General features: G+C 38.1%; 1 protein-coding gene across 2 annotated transcripts; it reads right to left on the bottom strand.

The window, feature by feature from the left end:
* Window positions 1-6,299: 6,299 nt before the first annotated feature.
* On the bottom strand, window positions 6,300-7,931 carry LOC147512886 (cycloartenol-C-24-methyltransferase 1-like). Of its 2 annotated transcripts, none has more exons than XR_015217293.1 (5): window positions 7,769-7,931; window positions 7,589-7,673; window positions 7,460-7,515; window positions 6,533-6,745; window positions 6,300-6,393 (listed from the first exon to the last, which is right to left on the bottom strand). XR_015217293.1 is itself a non-coding variant. In XM_086599501.1 (5 exons), exons 1-4 carry the CDS (start codon window positions 7,867-7,869, stop codon window positions 6,724-6,726), a joined length of 246 nt encoding a protein of 81 aa, XP_086455627.1. In that variant the 5' UTR covers window positions 7,870-7,917; the 3' UTR covers window positions 6,300-6,393; window positions 6,533-6,723. The 2 variants fall into 2 exon arrangements, 1 of the variants encoding a protein (XP_086455627.1); XM_086599501.1 differs by having other exon boundaries at window positions 6,533-6,727; window positions 7,769-7,917.
* Window positions 7,932-18,008: the final 10,077 nt, after the last annotated feature.

Below are 18,008 nucleotides of genomic sequence, written 5' to 3'. Positions count from 1 at the left end.
TACATGTCCTAGTTAGAAGAGGTATCGGAGAAGGGTACGTTAGTTTGTACTTCTGTAAGTTACTGTTTTCTCCAAGCAATTACCATTGGCCGTTTGATCTCCATGTCAATCAATGACTAATCTTTTCTGGTGATTCCGAAATGTGTTGGTGTCCTTTTATCCATCCGATTAGTTTCTCATCATTATATTGATGTCCTCTTCATCCATTTGATCAAGTCTCTCAACACTAATATTGATCGAACTCCTAATCAAAATCATATAACGAGTATTTTCCCAACAAACTCTTATTCTCCAAGCGAAAAATAAGGATTGTTCTGCTTAATTTCTATGCAACATCCATTTCACGTACTTCTCCAATTCGGACTCAAAACTTAATTTCTTTGCTGCCAAGTTACCTTGGAAAATCGGCAGAGTGAGTTCTCCATGGGTGGCATGGCGAGTTAAAGTTACTACTTTCTAGTCCGTATTCCGATTTCTTACGACTTTTTCTCTATTTCTTTCTTTTGTATCATCGTTTATCCTTTGATAGAATTTTGTGCAGCTATCTATATGATTTCATTCTTGCAGTCTGAATATGGTTTAAACTACAAGATTCTGAACCAAACTTGTTTTACGAACTGATCAAAATGGTTCAAAAACATAATAATTAAATCGACGAAAAGTAAAAGGGACCTTTATCGTTGAAGATACGTTCCTTGTAGGCTGTAGCCCCGTGGTAGCTTATATAGCCGAGACTACTAATCTTAAGTGAATTTAGAACTGTTCGATAAAAGTAAATGACAGTCATATTGCCCTCATTCTTTTCAGGTTTGATTGAGTTGCATCTCTTATTCAAAAGTGCATCCTTACTAAATTTCCAGAGTTAGATCAAACTCTGTTTTGAATATAATGAATTAGAATATGTAGGATAGATTATTGTAATCGAAGATAATTCTAGCCATTAAACAATCAAAGATAAGTAGCTGTCAGTTTGATATATATTCATACAAACGGAAAGACTCTTTAGTGTACATCTTGCAAAAGCATATTAAAACATGGTTTCGCTATGTCCAGTTATGGTGGCAACTGCTGTGACCCAGCGTTGTTACTTGCTTCCCTTCCATCAATCCGCAAACGCAAGGAAGAAATTACAAATTTCTGAATGTGTAATGCTATCCCTTGCTCTCATGTTTCAAAAACCAACTCCAAATGTGATTCTCGCTTGTCTGTAAGTCCATTTCTCAATCTTGTAAGTTTTTTTTTTTTTGAATAAGTTTTTGGGGTTAGGCAGACCCCTACCTGCATTAAACTCTTATATAAACTTGACCTCTTTTATCCTCCTCCACAATACATGTCAGTCTGTTGTCTAGAGGAGGAACAAAAAAGAGAACCTCATTTACATTTGAAAGAGCTGCGAGAAAGTCTGCTGCCCTATTACATTCTCTATAGACATGTATGAACCTAATGACAGAAAAGTTAGCAGAAACTGCCTTAATCTCTTTGACTAGATTGACACAGTACCATGGTATTTTCTCCTTACCCAAGAGAATCTTGATAGACCTAAGAGAGTCTGATGCTACCTCCACCTTCAGAATGTTAATACTCTGACAACCATAGAGACCTTGCAATATTGCCTTTAGTTCTTGAAATAAGACAGACTTCATCCCTCCTGAACCCGAGAAGCACATTGTAATATTTCCCTCACAATCTCTTATTGTTCCTCCTGTTCCACACCGATCATCAGACACTGCACCATCAGTATTCAATTTGAACATATCTTGTTCTGGCTTTAACCATTTGCAGAACTTCTGAACATAGTTTCGGTATCTCACCATTATACCAAGTCCGTCTAAGAACATTCTATCACTATAGATATTCTTGACTTCATCCAATTGACTTTGTACATACACTTTCATATCTTGAAGGAGCCTCTGTTTTACCACCTGAGCTGGTTGCCTTTTGTTTTGGAATCTTCTCTGGTTTCTCTCAATCCACACATAGTAGATCGTAGCACAGATGTAGATTTTGGTGATCTCTGCTTGTAAAGAATTCATGCTTTCTGATTACCTATAAGGTACCACCATTCTTCATTTGAGCTCAAAGCAAAGCAGTTGACATCCTAGTAGCAATTTTACTTCCTCCCAAATGGTTTTACTATATACACATTCAAAGAACAGATGCTTTGAATTCTCCCTCGAGTTGTTGCACAAACAACATGAAGAGTTATTCAACACCTTTTTCTTGACAAGTCTGTCTTGAGTCGGTAAATTACCAGCAAACAATTGCCATGCAGTAAACGAGTGCTTAGGCATAACCATTTTCCCCCAAACCAGATTATACCATCTTACCCTCTCTCTAGGGACTCTCAAAGCATTGTAGGCAGATATAGAACTGTATGTACCTCTAGGATCTGGCGTCCAGATAATTCTATCTGAGTCGAGGAATGTGTTGATCTCAATGTTTAAGATTCTGTTTCTCAGTTCAGAATTTTGCAAATTATGCACAAGAGCATTCCATGTACCCGAGCTGATCAACTCACTTACCTTGGACTCCAAAGGCAGATGGATTTCATTCCTGGCATTTAGGTCTTCAATGAGAGGGCGTTGTGAGCACCATAGGTCATACCAGAGAGAAGTTTCATTACCTGTTGAAATACTATACTTAATGAACTTTGAAGCCACCTTTCTCAACTCAAGTAAGTTCCTCCACACCCACGAGCCCTCCTTTGGGCATGGCATTGACCAGAAGTTCTTACCCTTAATGTGGTGACTCCAAGTCCATTTGACCCATAAACTTTCCTCTTTAGTAACTATCTTGAATATGAGCCCACAATAGGCTGCCTTATTCCATAGTCCTAGATTCATGATTCCCAACCCACCTTCTTTCTTTGTTAGTGCCAAACATTCTTTACTTGCGTGATGCATTTTTCTTTCCATATCTGGGCCACTCCAAAGAAACTTCGCACATTTTTTGAAACTTGAGATATAACTGTCTCTGGCAAGACAAAAGTTCTTGCCCAATACACATGGAAAGAGGAGAGAACTGAGTGAATCAATTGCAACCTTCCCGCATGAGATAAAGCTCTTGTTTTCCAACTTTTGATTCTTGTAGTTATTCTCTCTATAAGAGGCTGGCAGTCCTTAATCCCCAATCTTGAGGAAATGAGAGGGAGACCAAGATAAGTTATATGCTCTTGAGCTAACTGCACTCCCAAGTTTGATGACATGAGTGTTCCTTCTTCGATTGTTAAACCTCCAGTGATCAAGGAAGTCTTCTGCAAGTTTACCATAAGGCCAGTTCCTTCTGAAAATTTCATGAGGATACCCTTTACAGCTAATGCAGATTCCATATCACCTTTAAAGAAAACTAATGTGTCATCTCAAAACATAGGTTCACGACCTTGAGCTTTTTACATTTTGGGTGAGCTTTTATAGAAGAATTAGTTAATCCCTCCAATAAAAGTTTGCTCAATCCTTCCATGACTATAACAAACAAGTAAGGTGACAAGGGGTCTCCTTGTCTGAGGCCCCTCTTTCCTTTAAAGTAGCTCTCGGGCTTCCCATTGATGATGATAGAATAGAAAGGGGTGGAGTAGCATAACTGTAGCCATAAAATGACTTGTTGGGGTATTCTCATCTTTTGAAGCATGACATGTAAAGCATCCCAATGAACAGAGTCATAGGCTTTACTAATATCCACCTTCAAAGCACATCTTGGTGATGTATATCTTCTCTTATAGTTTCTTAGCAACTCATGAGAGAGGAGGAGATTGTCTTGTATAGATCTTGAAGGTACAAATGCTGACTGGTTGAAACCAATAAGGTCAGGTAATATAGGCTTCAATCTGTTGACCAGGACCTTTGCCACACATTTATAGGTAACATTGCAACAGGCAATAGGCCTATAATCATTCACCTTTCCAGGGTTTGGTACTTTAGGAACCAGCGATATAAAAGTAGAGTTAAACCCACTCGGCATGGTGTGAGAGCTCAGTACAAACTTTACTGCATTCATAAGATCTGCCCCAACAATGGACCAACACTTCTTATAGAAGAAGGCATTATATCCATCTGGCCCTGGGGCCTTATAGTTGTCCATCGAGAAGAGTGCTTCTCTAATCTCTTCTTTTTCAATCTGTACTTCTAATTGTGCAGCTTGAGCTTCAGTTACTGTTGGCACATTTGTGATATCTTGAATAACTCGAATATCAGCTTGAGAAGTATCACCTAGTAGAGATTTATAGTGTTCGACTATTAAATCCACTACTTTATCATGTTCTGAGATCAATAGACCTTCACCATCAGAAATTGTCCAGACTTTATTCCTTTGTTTCCTTTCCTTGAGAATGTTATGAAACAAAGCAGTGCATCTGTCACCTTGAACCATCCACGTACAACCTGCTCTCTGTCTTAATTCCTCATACTCCATCTTCATGAGCTCTATATAAACCTCTCTTACTGCCCTTTCTTCTTGAATAAGAGAATTATTCGCCTGGGCAGTTTGTAGTTTTTCTTGGACACTGAACATCTTAATTCTGGCTTCTTCAGCTTTCTTCCCCACATCTGAAAAGTTTTCTCTTGACCAACTCTTTAGGATCCCCTTGAGAGTTTTCTGCTTTTGAGCTAAGATATAGACTGGATTGCCTGTCACTTGCATGTTCCAGGCCTCAGAAACAGTTTGCATAAAAGACTTGTGAAGCACCCAAGCATTGCAGAACCTAAAAGGGTAAACAAAATTAGGGGTTTCGTACCAATTTAGTACCATCGGTGAGTGATCAGAAACTCCTTTGGGTAGAAACTTTGCCTTGGCAAAATGGAAGGAGTTGTACCACTCTTGGGTTTACTAGGCATCACGTCGATTTTGGAGCTCCTTCTTTCTCTTCCCTCTGAATGTTAGTCCGGGTAAAGAAGCTCCACCCCTGTCGCGTAGATCATGCACCTCAAGAGTGTTTACACATTCTAAGAAATCGTCAACTTCTCTTGGGTGAACTAAACTTCCATATCTTTCGGATGAGGAAAGCACACTATTAAAATCACGGCTGATGCACCAAGGTTCATTAATAGTGTAACTACATGACTTGAGATCACTCCACAAAACATTTCTTTCTCTCCTTGAGTTGCTAGCATAGACAATAGATAAAAAAGAAACCTTTGTTAGTGGGAAGACAAGTGACTTTGCGATTGAATCATTTGGGGCTGTTGTTTTTGCGGATGAACAATGGATACCATCCCAAGATCCCCCAACAGAACCATACTCTTCCCGGGCGATCGGGCGAGCGATTAGTTATTTAAGTGAGCCCAAAACGGGCAGCATAAGCTTCTGATCGAGTCATATCTGCCTTGCCTCACTTTGGTTTCTAGTAGTCCAAACATACATAATTTATTCTCTAATCTTACTTTATTCACTTCCTTAGCCTTATCAGCTTCGTTTATCCCTCTTACATTCCATACTCCTAAACTACACATTTAAAGAACCAATGGAAGTTATTTCTTACTTGAGCCTCTTGCTCTACCTCCTCTTCTGCCACCACCCCTTTCACTGTGAGTTGGTACTTGTTGTTTATTTTTTGTGGAATCGTGTGGCCTTTGCTGATCAGGGTATAAGTTCAGCACCGATTTCATCTTTTTACTCCTTGTTTCAGTTACAGAGGTAGGAGCTGATTTTGCAATAGGAGTAATGACAAGTATCTCCTCATCTAGATGGTCCTCAAACACTTCCTTAGATGTGTCTTGTATAGCTGGCTCCTTTAACACCGAGTTAGTTAACAAGTCATGTTGCATTGCAAGGAAGTCCTGTTTCTCTGAGTTATACTGGTCAGTATCAACACTAAAGTCTTGAGTGTCTACACCTTCAGAAAATTCTATATGTGGAAGGTTTTCTATATGCAGGGTGGCCACATCAGACAAGTCCACTCCGTCAGTAGCATAAGGCAGTATTGTTGCTTGGGATGCATCAATCTCACTATTTATAGTAACTGCTGAAGCGGAAGGCTCCACAAAAGTTACTAATGCATTATGAATTCCTTGCATTGTAGCGTTCACGCTTGTAACTTGAGTAACTTGAACATTTGCAGGTTGTTTTTGAGCCCTTTCCACTAGAGTTTCTTGAGTATAATCAGCAGCATTTGTAGTTTCTCCTGCATTGGTATTCTCCCTATCCTGGTCTTCCATTTCTTCTACATCAGTAGACAATGCTTGGAACTGGTTTGAAATTAAGACTTCACATCTATTTTCAGTTCCAGTTATCCCTTCCTGATTCACATTCACTACACTCTCTATAGGGTTTTGATTTGTGTTCTCAAGCATGGTACTGTTTTCATTTCCATCTTGTAAGTTGAATTGGGTAGAACGACATCTCCCTCCTTACAAAGCGGCACTCAACATCTCTCTTGTCTTAGCCAGAGGAGAGAGGAAACTGCAAGGAATGAAAAGGAGAGGGGCGCGCACCAGTCAATAAGGGCTTAATAATGAACTATGAAGGCTCTGATAATGCACTATATATTCACATTGTGCATGCATGTCTACATATCTAACAGGAAATTTTGTTTGATTACCTTGAGTTGTTTATGGCACACATTCAATCTGTTGCCTTGTTTCATATTGGAAAAGTTCGAACTTGTCAAGTTCATTCAGTGAGTCTGAATCTTAAGTATCCACATCTAGAAGCACACAGCATCGGTTTGAACTCTCTATACATCGATAGAACCAATTCTTGAAGCCACGTATATATGCTAGGCCGCATAGCTCAGCTGGTTAATCAAGTTCCTCTTTACTTAGATTAGCAAAGGCGAAGAGCAGGTGAGCAGCACTAATTAGCACAGATAAATCTGTCTAAGTCTAGAGAAGTAGGCAAAGGTTCCTAAAACAGTAAGTTTAAAAATCTATGCATGTACAAGTAAAATCAAGTTGGCGCTTCCTCTTTAAATTAAAAAAATAAGTTCAAATAGTGGACAAGTAGTCAAGTTGAGAGAAGATAGAGTCATATCAACAGACAAAACAAGTTATTTCCCTGTTTCCAAGCCAGTCACTCTGATATTAACTCTCAATACATGTTACCCTACATATACACAAGGTGCCCAGATAATACAACCCTAAACTCCTCAAAAGCCCTCGTCCATATGCCATTTGAAATGAAGTAGGAAAAATATGTCATGGTCACGAGGCTTAAGCCTATGAGCCTATCAAAGCAAAGGCTAATTATGTCTACCACTCTACCAGAAAAATATGTCCTGCTGATAAACGTGATTTACCGACTACCAGATTACATCCATAGTCATTATAAACTACATAGTAGCACTCATTCTAATGATTCATCAATTACAACTATCAGATTTAGCTTAATGCATGGTTCATTGTCTTTACAAAGATAATAGAAAACAACTGTGTCCTGTGGGAGGAAACAAAACGTAATTCATAGGAACAAAATGGTTCTAGAATTTTTTGGTATAGAAATATGCAACTCTTCATGGTATATGGTTTACCTAAATCTCGCGATTTCTCTGAGTGGCCCACCAATTCCACATCCCACGTCCAACACCTATTTGGAAGATGTAAACATGTTTAACAAGAGAAAACTATCGTGTTACTGCAATCTGCATAAGGGAGCAAACCTTCTGTCCAGGTTTCAAGCATAGTTGTAAAGCAAGATAGTGCTCATGTCGCTTGATACTTTCCCGAAGCGACTCACCATTCCATCTAGATATATCATTTATACGCATCATCGATTCATAAGAAGCAGAAGAAGAAGACATCATAAGATACATATATAGTAAGAAAGGTTCAGTATAAACCTGTTTGCGAAATGGAAAGACTCTCCCCAGCCAAATTCATAGAGGCTGGTTGAAAGGTCATAGTATTTGTTAACCTGAAAATCAATGGTAAGATATTCCATAGTGAATGATAAAATAAAATAAAAAAAAAAAAAAGTTAGGATGAATGTATTGGTCGTGAGAAGAAAAAAAATACAATGAGATAATATAACTATTATTAGTTAACTCAGAGTTTTTATCTAAAGACGACAATATTTCTCGCTTCTGTATGCAAACACATTCACCGACTTTCATTCTTCAATAAAGATAATGATTTTCAAAAATTTAATAGTTATTATCATCCTCCCAAGGTTCCAGACAGATCTTTTCCAGTCTTAATTAACACCTCCATACTCTTGATGTTATTGTTTGATTCATCTAATCCATTTCATGATAAACAAGGATTCTTTTGATGACATAGATCATATGATTTATGCCAATTTCACTATTGAAACATATGCTTCAAAGTTTCCTAAAAAGGTAAAATCCAATACAATGAGCATAAACACCCTATGGAGAAACTTCTTTCCAATTACTTTGGTATAGTCACTACGTATTACATGGAGAATAATTCATCAAATACTAAAAGAATATTCTAGTAGATGAGATGTCATATTGTCACTTGGGACAAGTGCTAAATGAGTTTCAGAACAACATTAATAGGCCAACAAATCATAACTGTGTTGACTCAGGTTCAGTGACACATTCGGTAACGCACGAATTCAACAGGCACCAAAACAAATTCTTTGAATGGTAAATGCCAGAATCGGAAGTTGATTTTAAAAGTAGGACAGAAAAGTTTTATTCCAACTGAAGACATGGTCCCACAAAAAGCAAACGGTTTGTTACCTTTATACCCTTTCATTCTTTTTCTTTTTTTCTTTAACAGCACCACATAATGTCGTACAAGCAAAATACAATGTCTTAACAACACCACATAATGTCGTATAAGTGAGATACAATGTCTTACTATGAACATATTTAGTTTCATGCTTTTTCTTCTTTTCTTTAACAGCACCACATAATGTCGTACAAGTGAGATACAATATCTTAACAACACCACATAATGTCGTACAAGTGAGATACAATGTCTTAACAACACCACATAATATCGTACATGTGAGATATAATGTCTTACTATGATCATATTTAGTTCAGTTAAACATGTATTTTCAGGTTATCAAAATACAAATAACACCACCATATAATGTCATACAAATGAGCTATAATGTCTTAACAGCATCACATAATGTCGTACAAGTGAGATATAATGTCTTACTATATAATGTCGTATATATGAGATACAATGTCTTCATATATAAATATTGTGGAAGGGTATTAGAGGTATTTCATGTGGGGACCACGTCCAGAAGTGGAAGAAATCTTCTTTGCCACATTCAACGGGCTACTCTGTCCTAATCTTAAAGTCAACGTTCGATTCGGGAATTTACCCTTCTTTGAAGCATCAAATAAGTAACAATACAAGGAATATTGACTTTCAGTTACACTAACATGCAAATTTTAGTCAATTTTTGTTATTTACAAACTCTGTGTTTCCTTGTATTTTGGGTCGTGTAATGTTGATTTGATTACTAGTACTTATTTGATAAATTTTTATGGTCAGTTTGGGATGGTTGATTTTGCGCATAATGTGTTTGATGAAATTGGGGAGATAAAAAACGTGAACAATAAGTCCTAATACTATGACCATTGTAGAGAGGATGAGAGGCATGTTGTCTCACTCTAAGTTACCTAGAAGTTACTGAGTAGAAGCAACGTGCACAACCGTACATGTGATCAACCTATCGCCTTCGAAGCCTCTGAATAGTGATTATCCAGAGAGAATATGGTCAGGTAGAGATGTTGATTATAGATGCTTGAGGGTATCTTGTTGCAGAGCATTTGTTCATATTCCCAAGGATGAGAGATCCAAGCTTGATGACAAAGTCAAGCACTGCATTTTTCTGGGTTATGGGGATGAGAAGTTTGGCTACAAACCTTATGATCCGATTAATAAGAAGGTAATCCGAAGTCGAGATATTGTGTTCTTGGAAGACCAAACTATAGCAGACTTTGAGAATGGTGAGAAGCTAGAAGTTTTCATTGATGATCTTGTTGACTTAGAACCAGAAGTTCCTACTGTGGAACATGCAGAAGGCATTGAGATGTAGAGAACCATGAGTTTGAAGCTCATGATGATGATCCTATAACTCATGATGGGATAGAACCTATTGACATAGAAGATGTAGATGAAGTGCATGAACCGGCCACCACCAGAGCAAGATGAAGTGCATCCTCCTGAGCCACAAGAAGATGGGGTAAAGAGGTCCGACAGAGAGAGACAAGTTTCAACCAGGTATCCACCACATACGTATATTTTAATATCTGATGGTAGAGAACCTATGTACTATCAAGAAGTTCTTGAAGGTACAGACAAGGAGAAGTGGTTGAAGGCCATGCATGATGAGATGAATTCTTTACATAAGAATCACACTTATGACTTAGTTGAGAAACCCAAAGGAAGAAAAGTTCTCAAGAATTAGTGAATCTACAAAGTTAAGCATGATGAGAATAATCCACATTCAAGGCACAAAGCTCGCCTTGTTGTGAAGGGATTCGGTCAAAGGAAAGGTATTGACTTTGATAAAATTTTCTCTCCTGTAGTTAAGATGACTTCTATTAGGGTGGTTGATAAAAATGCTACTTCACGTTTATTGGTTTTTATACTTAGTTTCTTAAGTCCGAGGTCCACAGTCCGAAGTTCGAAGTCCAAAGACCAAAGTCCAAAGTCCAAAGTCCAAAGTCCATATAGTCGTACGTTTTAGTCAAGTTACCTTACTCACGTGGGTTTGGTAGGATAGGTCGGGTAAGGGATCGTCCAAACCTTAGGGCTCGGAAAGGTTCACAACTGGAATTACAACTTTTGGTGAGTAGGATTTTAGGTTTTTTAGTTGGTTTTAATTAAATTAACGGTAATGTAAATAATATAAATTACTACGGTGATTTATATGTAGGTAAACAAAGATAGAGAAACAGGAAGAGAGTTAGTCATACTCATGCAAGAATCATTTTTCAACAGTTTATATTACCATATCACTACATCTCTAATTCGTCTCGTGTTTGGAGACGATGTCAAGTATTGATCCCTAGCTCATGCCCACATCTCTAAGTCGCATCGCACTAGCATAAGGAATTGAACTAATATTTCATCTCTGGAATATCATTTCAGCTCCTGGCTCGATTCCATCAATTTGGACAAATTGGAGAGTCATCGACACCATAGATTAGTCGCTGGCGAGACATTTTGGTTCGCGCACGAGACTGTTCTGGAGCATCAGCACTCCAAATTTGTACAATCTCAGTCATTTTGGGACCGGATGTCTAATCTATGCCTAATTCCTAAGCAGTGATTCTAGAACATTAAATAGTCAATCCGATTCTTACACGAAGCAAAGATAACCCCCCAGGGGATTAGCTCATGGTCATTGAAGGAATAATAAAACTTGTTGTATACATTAAGTAAATAAATGCAGATGTGAATTAAACTAGAAAAGAAATGATTTATTAAGGGTAAAATGACTTACAGTATTTAAGCTGCTGGAATGAAAATGACGGAATGTAAGTGCTAAAATAAAACTAACTAACTGCTAAGCGGATACTAGAGCATGAAAATGCTGAAGGAAGAATATCAAAGGCTACCCCCTCATATATATAGGATGATGTCTCGTGAAGGATTAATTGGCTTTTGTTTGTTTGCTAATTGAAACATTCAAAACTTTGAGAATCAAAGTTTTGTTTTTACCTGTTTTAAATTTTAGCTTTTGTCTTTTTGCTTATTAAGGTTTTGTTTTTTAGCCAATTTCAATTCAAACCACCTACTTTGAATTGGTACGTGTTTTCTCCCATTGCAAGTTGGCACTAAATTGTGACCATCACTTGCCACCTGCATATGCTGACTCGTCATGCCTTTTGGGCCCGTAGAGTGGGTCCACTTAGTATGTCCAGTGGCGGCGCCGATTTTGTCATTTTTACAACTTTCTGTCTTTGCGTAGAGTTTGTCGCCCTGGTTGCTCTGGCAGTTCACTAGCCAACGTCGGCACCTAGATTTATCAAATGTGAGCTTCAGAAGTTTGCTGCTTCTTTATATGTGGACCCGCTTACGACCGGTTTTGTTCTTTTGGAAACTTCGCTCTAGTCGGGGCTTTGTTGGGCTTCACGGGGTTGAGTGGGAAACTTCAAATATTCCAAAGATTCCGTTTTGATGCATGTTTTATCATTATATTTATTTTAAATGCGGAAACTTGCAAAAGTACGAAAATATAATTATTACATGATTATTAAACACATAATCGACCAAAATGCTATGTCTCTCGGGGTTTAATATTACAGTTTTGAGTGCTTATCAGTGGTATTGGGTCTGACCACAAGTATGAACCTAAAGGTTGAGCAACTAGATGTCAAGATAACTTTTCTTCATGGAGACCTTGAAGAAGATGTCTACATAGACCAGCCAGAGGGGTTTGAGGTCAAAGGCAAGGAGCACCTAGTATGCAAGCTGATAAAGAGTTTGTATGGGTTGAAGTAGGCACCGAGACAGTGGTACATAAAGTTTGATTCCTTTATGGTGAAGCATGGCTACATGAAGTTTGCTTCTGATCATTGTGTGTTTGTTCAGAAATTTCCATATGGGGATTTCATAGTGATCTTGTTGTATGTGGATGATATGTTGATAGTTGGCCAGAACATCAACAAGATATCCAAGCTGAAGAAAGATTTGAATAAGTCTTTTGAGATGAAGGATTTGGGTCAAGTAAAGCAGATACTTAGGATGTGGATCACTCGTGATAGAAAGAGTGGGAAGTTGTGGGTTTCTCAAGAAAGCTACATTGAGAAGGTGTTGAAGAGATTCAACATGAATCAAGCGAAGCCAGTCAATTGTCCGCTTGGTGGCCAGTTCTGCATGACCAAAGATATGTGTCAAAAGGGTGAGCATGAGCAGAGTCAAATGGAAAAGATTCCTTATGCATCCACAGTGGGCAGCTTGATGTATGTAGTGATGTGTATAGGACCGGATATTGCTTTCGCCGTTGGTGTTGTAAGCCATTTTCTATCAAATTCGGGTAAAAATCATTGGGAAGGTATTAAGTGGATATTGAGATATCTCAAGGGCAATTCCAAAACGTGTTTGTGTTTTGGTGGGAGTAAGAGCTTACTTGAAGGTTACACAAATGTAGACATGGCAGGTGATGTTGATTCTATGAAGTCCACCTTCGGTTATGTCACACCCTGAATTTCGACAGAATTCGGAAAAACAATATTTGTTCCTGACTCTTCGATTTTTGAGGTGTGACGCACTCTCAACTTCCAAAAAGCCATAACAGTTTAAATATGCGGAAAATTAAAAACCAATAAGAATTTAACATTAAACAAAAGTCCTCTTCATTACAAAACTTCACAAATAAGATTAGGTTACAACTCTCCTTTTAATAACTAGTTAATTAAAATTACAAATGAAAATACAAAAAAACATTGTCTAGACTGAAAATCTATATCACCTCAAGGGAAAACAAACCATATCCTGAAATGCGACGCTAACGCAAACCACAAGCAGCAACCAACCTTCTTCAACACTAAACCTATCAAGACTTATCAACTATGTTCATTTAATGAACACACTCAATAAGCAAACATGCAAATCGGGTCAGCATTATAAAAATGCTGGTGTGAGTAGCTCTAAAATACAACATATACTTATACATATACATACACAATTCATAAGGCAGTTAGTTCCTCCACTGATGCGCCTTAACTTCCAACAACTAATACGACATCCTTAAGTACAATAAGTAAGGCAGGTAGTTCCTCCACTGAGGCGCCTTAACTTCCCACTAACCACACAACAAACCATACGCATAATAAAAAGGCATTTAGTTCCTCCACGAGGCGCCTTAGGTTATAACTAAACTAATAACCAGCCAAGCATATTCTATACTTACCTCATTTCATGCTCAATTACAGAGTGGGTCGTCTCTGCACAAGTAATTAGTTTGACCCACCCTTCTGCAAAACCATATACGATCATCTATCTAAAGATATATCATTAAACAACATATTACCATAATTATATTAATTAAAGCTTTCTTTGCGTGTCCCTAAAATCACATCGTATCTATGTCTTACCTAGTTTTCCGGCTACCACAATCGCTTCCCAACGCCGAACATGTACATCCACATGCCTCCCCTCACATAATGAACCACTCTTGTGCGTAACTACCCTGAGCGGGATGCCGCACACCAGGTAACCCTCACACGAAAGCCATTATGTGAATACTGCCATTATACGGCATAAAATATCGCGCATCTCGTTCTAATTTTGCGAACGGAATAATCAAGCCACTATTCGGCTACGCTAGAAGGGCCATTCAGATTCACTGAAATGCCAGAAGGGCCAATCATATCACATACGCCCATCACTAAGGCCAAATCACATGAGTTGTGGTAGCTAGGTTCTAGGATTTTCGTTACGTAATTTATTCAGGTGTCATACCTTTATATCTCAGAGTAATCATTTCACTATATCCCGTGCAGTCAAATACATTATTTCACTAAGCCAAATATATTTAGAATTATCTCAATACATCTCATAACAATTTTCATTCTTTCATGTGCCAATATATTATTGCACTAAGCCACAATCCCGTGGGAAAATATCCACACATACTATACTACCTTATAGTAGCATCTCACTTATATAATAACAGAGCGTTTATATCCATTTATTTCTCCAAAACTATTACATTTAATATATATATCCCAACATGTTATATAATGTCACAATTGTTTCAAACGTATCGCATAGCATTTTTATAGCGTTTTAGGAATATTGTATCTCCTAAAGTTTTTATCTCGTCACGGGTCAAAATATACACAATATCAACGTCAAATCTTTCTTAGATAATGACAACCAAATTTATACAAGCTTCCACAGCATTTTAGCATTTGATTTGTCCATACAATTTACAACGTAAAATGTAGCACAATTAAACAGTCAAAAGTCCACCATCAAAGCCCGAAACCAAAACCCAAAAGTCTAAATATTTAAAGACCCAATTTGGATCTATATTAAGTTATATGGACCGGCCCCCAAAACAAACTTGAAACTGGCCCAAAACTTTAATTGGATCAGCCCAAACAAAACCAACCCACTTGGTTCCGACCCAAGCCCAAACCCCACCAAGTCGTCTCCCTCAGCTGGTGAACAGCTCTCCTCCACCGCCAGCCACCACTCGTCCTCCCCTTTCAACCCCACAGTTTCACTCCTAAACAAAAACCCTATAACTTTAATTCACCAAGAAACTCCAAATCTTAAGTTTCGAAAACACTCCCCCAACCATAGATCTGGATTCTCGACACCATTGATGCGTCTTCAAGCTCCCAACATCCCCCATTCGACACCCCTCATACACTACACTACCCCACTACAACCAATCGTCCATCAACCAACACAATCACCAAATAACAGTTCAAACCATTTTACAGAGGATGTTTGGGCGAGCCGCCATTTCCAAGCTTTTTCCAAGCTTTAATAGCACCCCTTAACACTCCTTCACGCTTCCATAACCCCATTCAATCGACTAACAACCAACAAGAGTTCAAAATAAAAACAGACAGGCGACGCCATTGATGCCGGATTCCATTGCTTTGGCTGGGCGACGCCATTGACGCACCTTCAGAGCTTGAATAGCTCCCTAACAACCGATTCTAAACCCACATCACCCACCAAAACAATCAACATGATTTATGTCGGTGCATTCTTCCTCCAAATCTGGATTTGTATCGGGCAGCCATTAACAAGCATAAACAACACCCGCTACAACTAAACTAATCATCCGTCACTCCAAACAATGACAACCATAACAGTATTCAAGTTTAATCTAATCTACCGTTGTGCCACCGTTACCAAGCATAAAGCTTCAACAGTTCATCACAGAGTTTCAACAGTTCAATAAAACTAAAATATATCAACAGAAATAACTAAGTAGAAAAACTGATCGGAAACACTCGACATTAAAAGTTTTTATTCGTAGACGTAAACCTCTAGTTTCGATAAAAAGAAAAAAAAAATATAACTACTCACCTGTATTAACAGCTCCTACGAATTCATCATAGTTAGAATCGTCGCGCTCCAACACTCTAGCAATCCAGCTTTTATCTCTGCCTCCATTATTATTTTATTTTATTTTATTTTTTATCTCCAAACCCTATTCTCTAGAAAAATATGAATATATACTTGGGTTCGAAACCTAAGCCCAATACAGACTCGGACCCAGAAATCAGGCCCACATATTCCAAATCCAATCCAGCAAATTTTATATAAATAATTACGTATTTTAAATACGGGCATTACAGGTTATCTATTTACTTTTGTAGGGGGAGCAGTTTCTTGGCAATCTAAGTTGCAAAAGTGTGTTGCCCTCTCCACTACAGAAGCCGAGTATATTGCAACTATTGAGTGTTGTAAAGAGATGCTATGAATGAAGAGGTTCTTCGATGAACTAGGGCTAAAACAGAAACAATTTGTAGTTCTATGTGACAGTCAGAGCGCCATCCATTTGAGCAAGAATCCGAGTTTTCATTCTAGATCCAAGCACATACATGTGCATTATCATTGGATTAGAGAAGTTCTGGAAGACAAGAATTTGTGTATTGAGAAGATCCATACCAACAAGAACGGGTCGGATATGATGACCAAGGTCTTACCAAAAGGTAAGTTTGATGTTTGTTGTGCTACTGCCGGAATGGTAGCACACCTCCTGTTGATTTGGGAATGCATGGAGGTATCCCCCTCACTGTTTGAGAGAGGGAGATTTATAACACCCCGTGTATTTCTTTTATTTTTGCTGGTACAATAATAATAATAATAATAATAATAATAACAAATAATACAAAAATATGATAGATATTAGTTAAGGATAGGAAGCCCGTAGGTAAAAAGATAAACCTTCATCCTTGTTTTGCGGGGGGTTTGAAAAACAAAAAGGAGTTCTCACATAGTTTTTGGGAATATAGAGAGTTATACACAGAAAAGAAAAAAAAAAAAAAAAAAAGGTGGGAGAGAGTACCGGTGAGAAAGAAAGAGAGAGTATTGGGTAGAGAAGAAGGAGATAATGAAGAAGATCCTAATCGCGGATCCATCGATACGGATGATTATGAAGTCGACGGCTTTCCCCGCCTTCCCCCCGACTTCCGATTCAATGTTGGGTGCTTCCAACTCACCTCCTTCCAGATCTCCTCTCATGTTCGCTCCTAAGCTTCTAGTGGCTCCCCTACAAAGAGGTGATGCCCTACCCATTTTCAATCACATCTGGATCAACGACCCACACAATTGTCTTGACGCGCCACATGATCACTTGGACCTTTGGTGGTAACACTGTTGCTGTCCAAGGATCTTGGGACAATTGGACATCAAGGAGGATACTGCAGAGGTCAGGAAAGGACCACTCCATTCTCCTGGTGCTTCCATCTAGTATATATCAGTACTGGTTCGTTGTGGACGGCGAGCGCAGATACATCCCTGATCTTCCTTGCATAGCTGATGACACATGCCTTGGTGATAATCTTCTTGATGTGCATGTAAGTTTTTCTTTAAAAAAATAACAATTATTATTCATTCAATGAACTTTTTGGTGCTACCTCATAATTGACCCTCACAAGAAAGCTAATGGCTACTGCATATCTATTAAGTTAACCTTTTGAGAGGGTTTACGAAGACAAGGGTAATATTATTTGTGAAAAAAATGACTTAAGTAGTAAAGTCAGTTTAGGAAATAATTATACTAATATCATAAATTTGGCTTTAAATCTATGACGAAACAAACATGTCGGATAGTGGACAGACTATTTTAGTATACATAGTTCGATTTTGATTATATTTTTCTTTGCTGATCTGAAAATCAAATTTTCTAATGATGCTTCTTTAATGTACCTACTAGATAGCCTTGATAGAATGATAATCATTATAGAATGCAACACACTCTTTTACTTGGTCCCCTAGTGATACTAATTACATCAAAAGTGTGCCATTTAGAGAATGTATTGAATAAATTCCTGGATAGAGGGGGTGTACACAATATTTGGTTGGGAGGGTACACTAATGCTCTAAACAAAATTATACCTACTGTACTTGGAATCATGAAGTGTAACACATCTGTTCAGTGTTAAT

The sequence above is a fragment of the Coptis chinensis genome, chromosome 3 (assembly GCF_015680905.1).
Source record: "Coptis chinensis isolate HL-2020 chromosome 3, ASM1568090v1, whole genome shotgun sequence".
NCBI lineage: Eukaryota > Viridiplantae > Streptophyta > Magnoliopsida > Ranunculales > Ranunculaceae > Coptis > Coptis chinensis.
Note: the sequence above shows the minus strand (reverse complement) of the source record. Positions and strands in the feature narration are given on the sequence as shown.

Excerpts from the sequence above, each read along its gene's own strand:
- LOC147512886 (XM_086599501.1), bottom strand. The coding sequence starts at position 7,869 with ATGGAATATCTTACCATTGATTTTCAGGTTAACAAATACTATGACCTT. Across the intron at positions 7,674-7,768 it reads TCTTTCCATTTCGCAAACAG|ATGGAATGGTGAGTCGCTTC; the intron begins GTTTATACTGAA and ends TGATATATCTAG. Across the intron at positions 7,516-7,588 it reads GCTTGAAACCTGGACAGAAG|GTGTTGGACGTGGGATGTGG; the intron begins GTTTGCTCCCTT and ends TCTTCCAAATAG.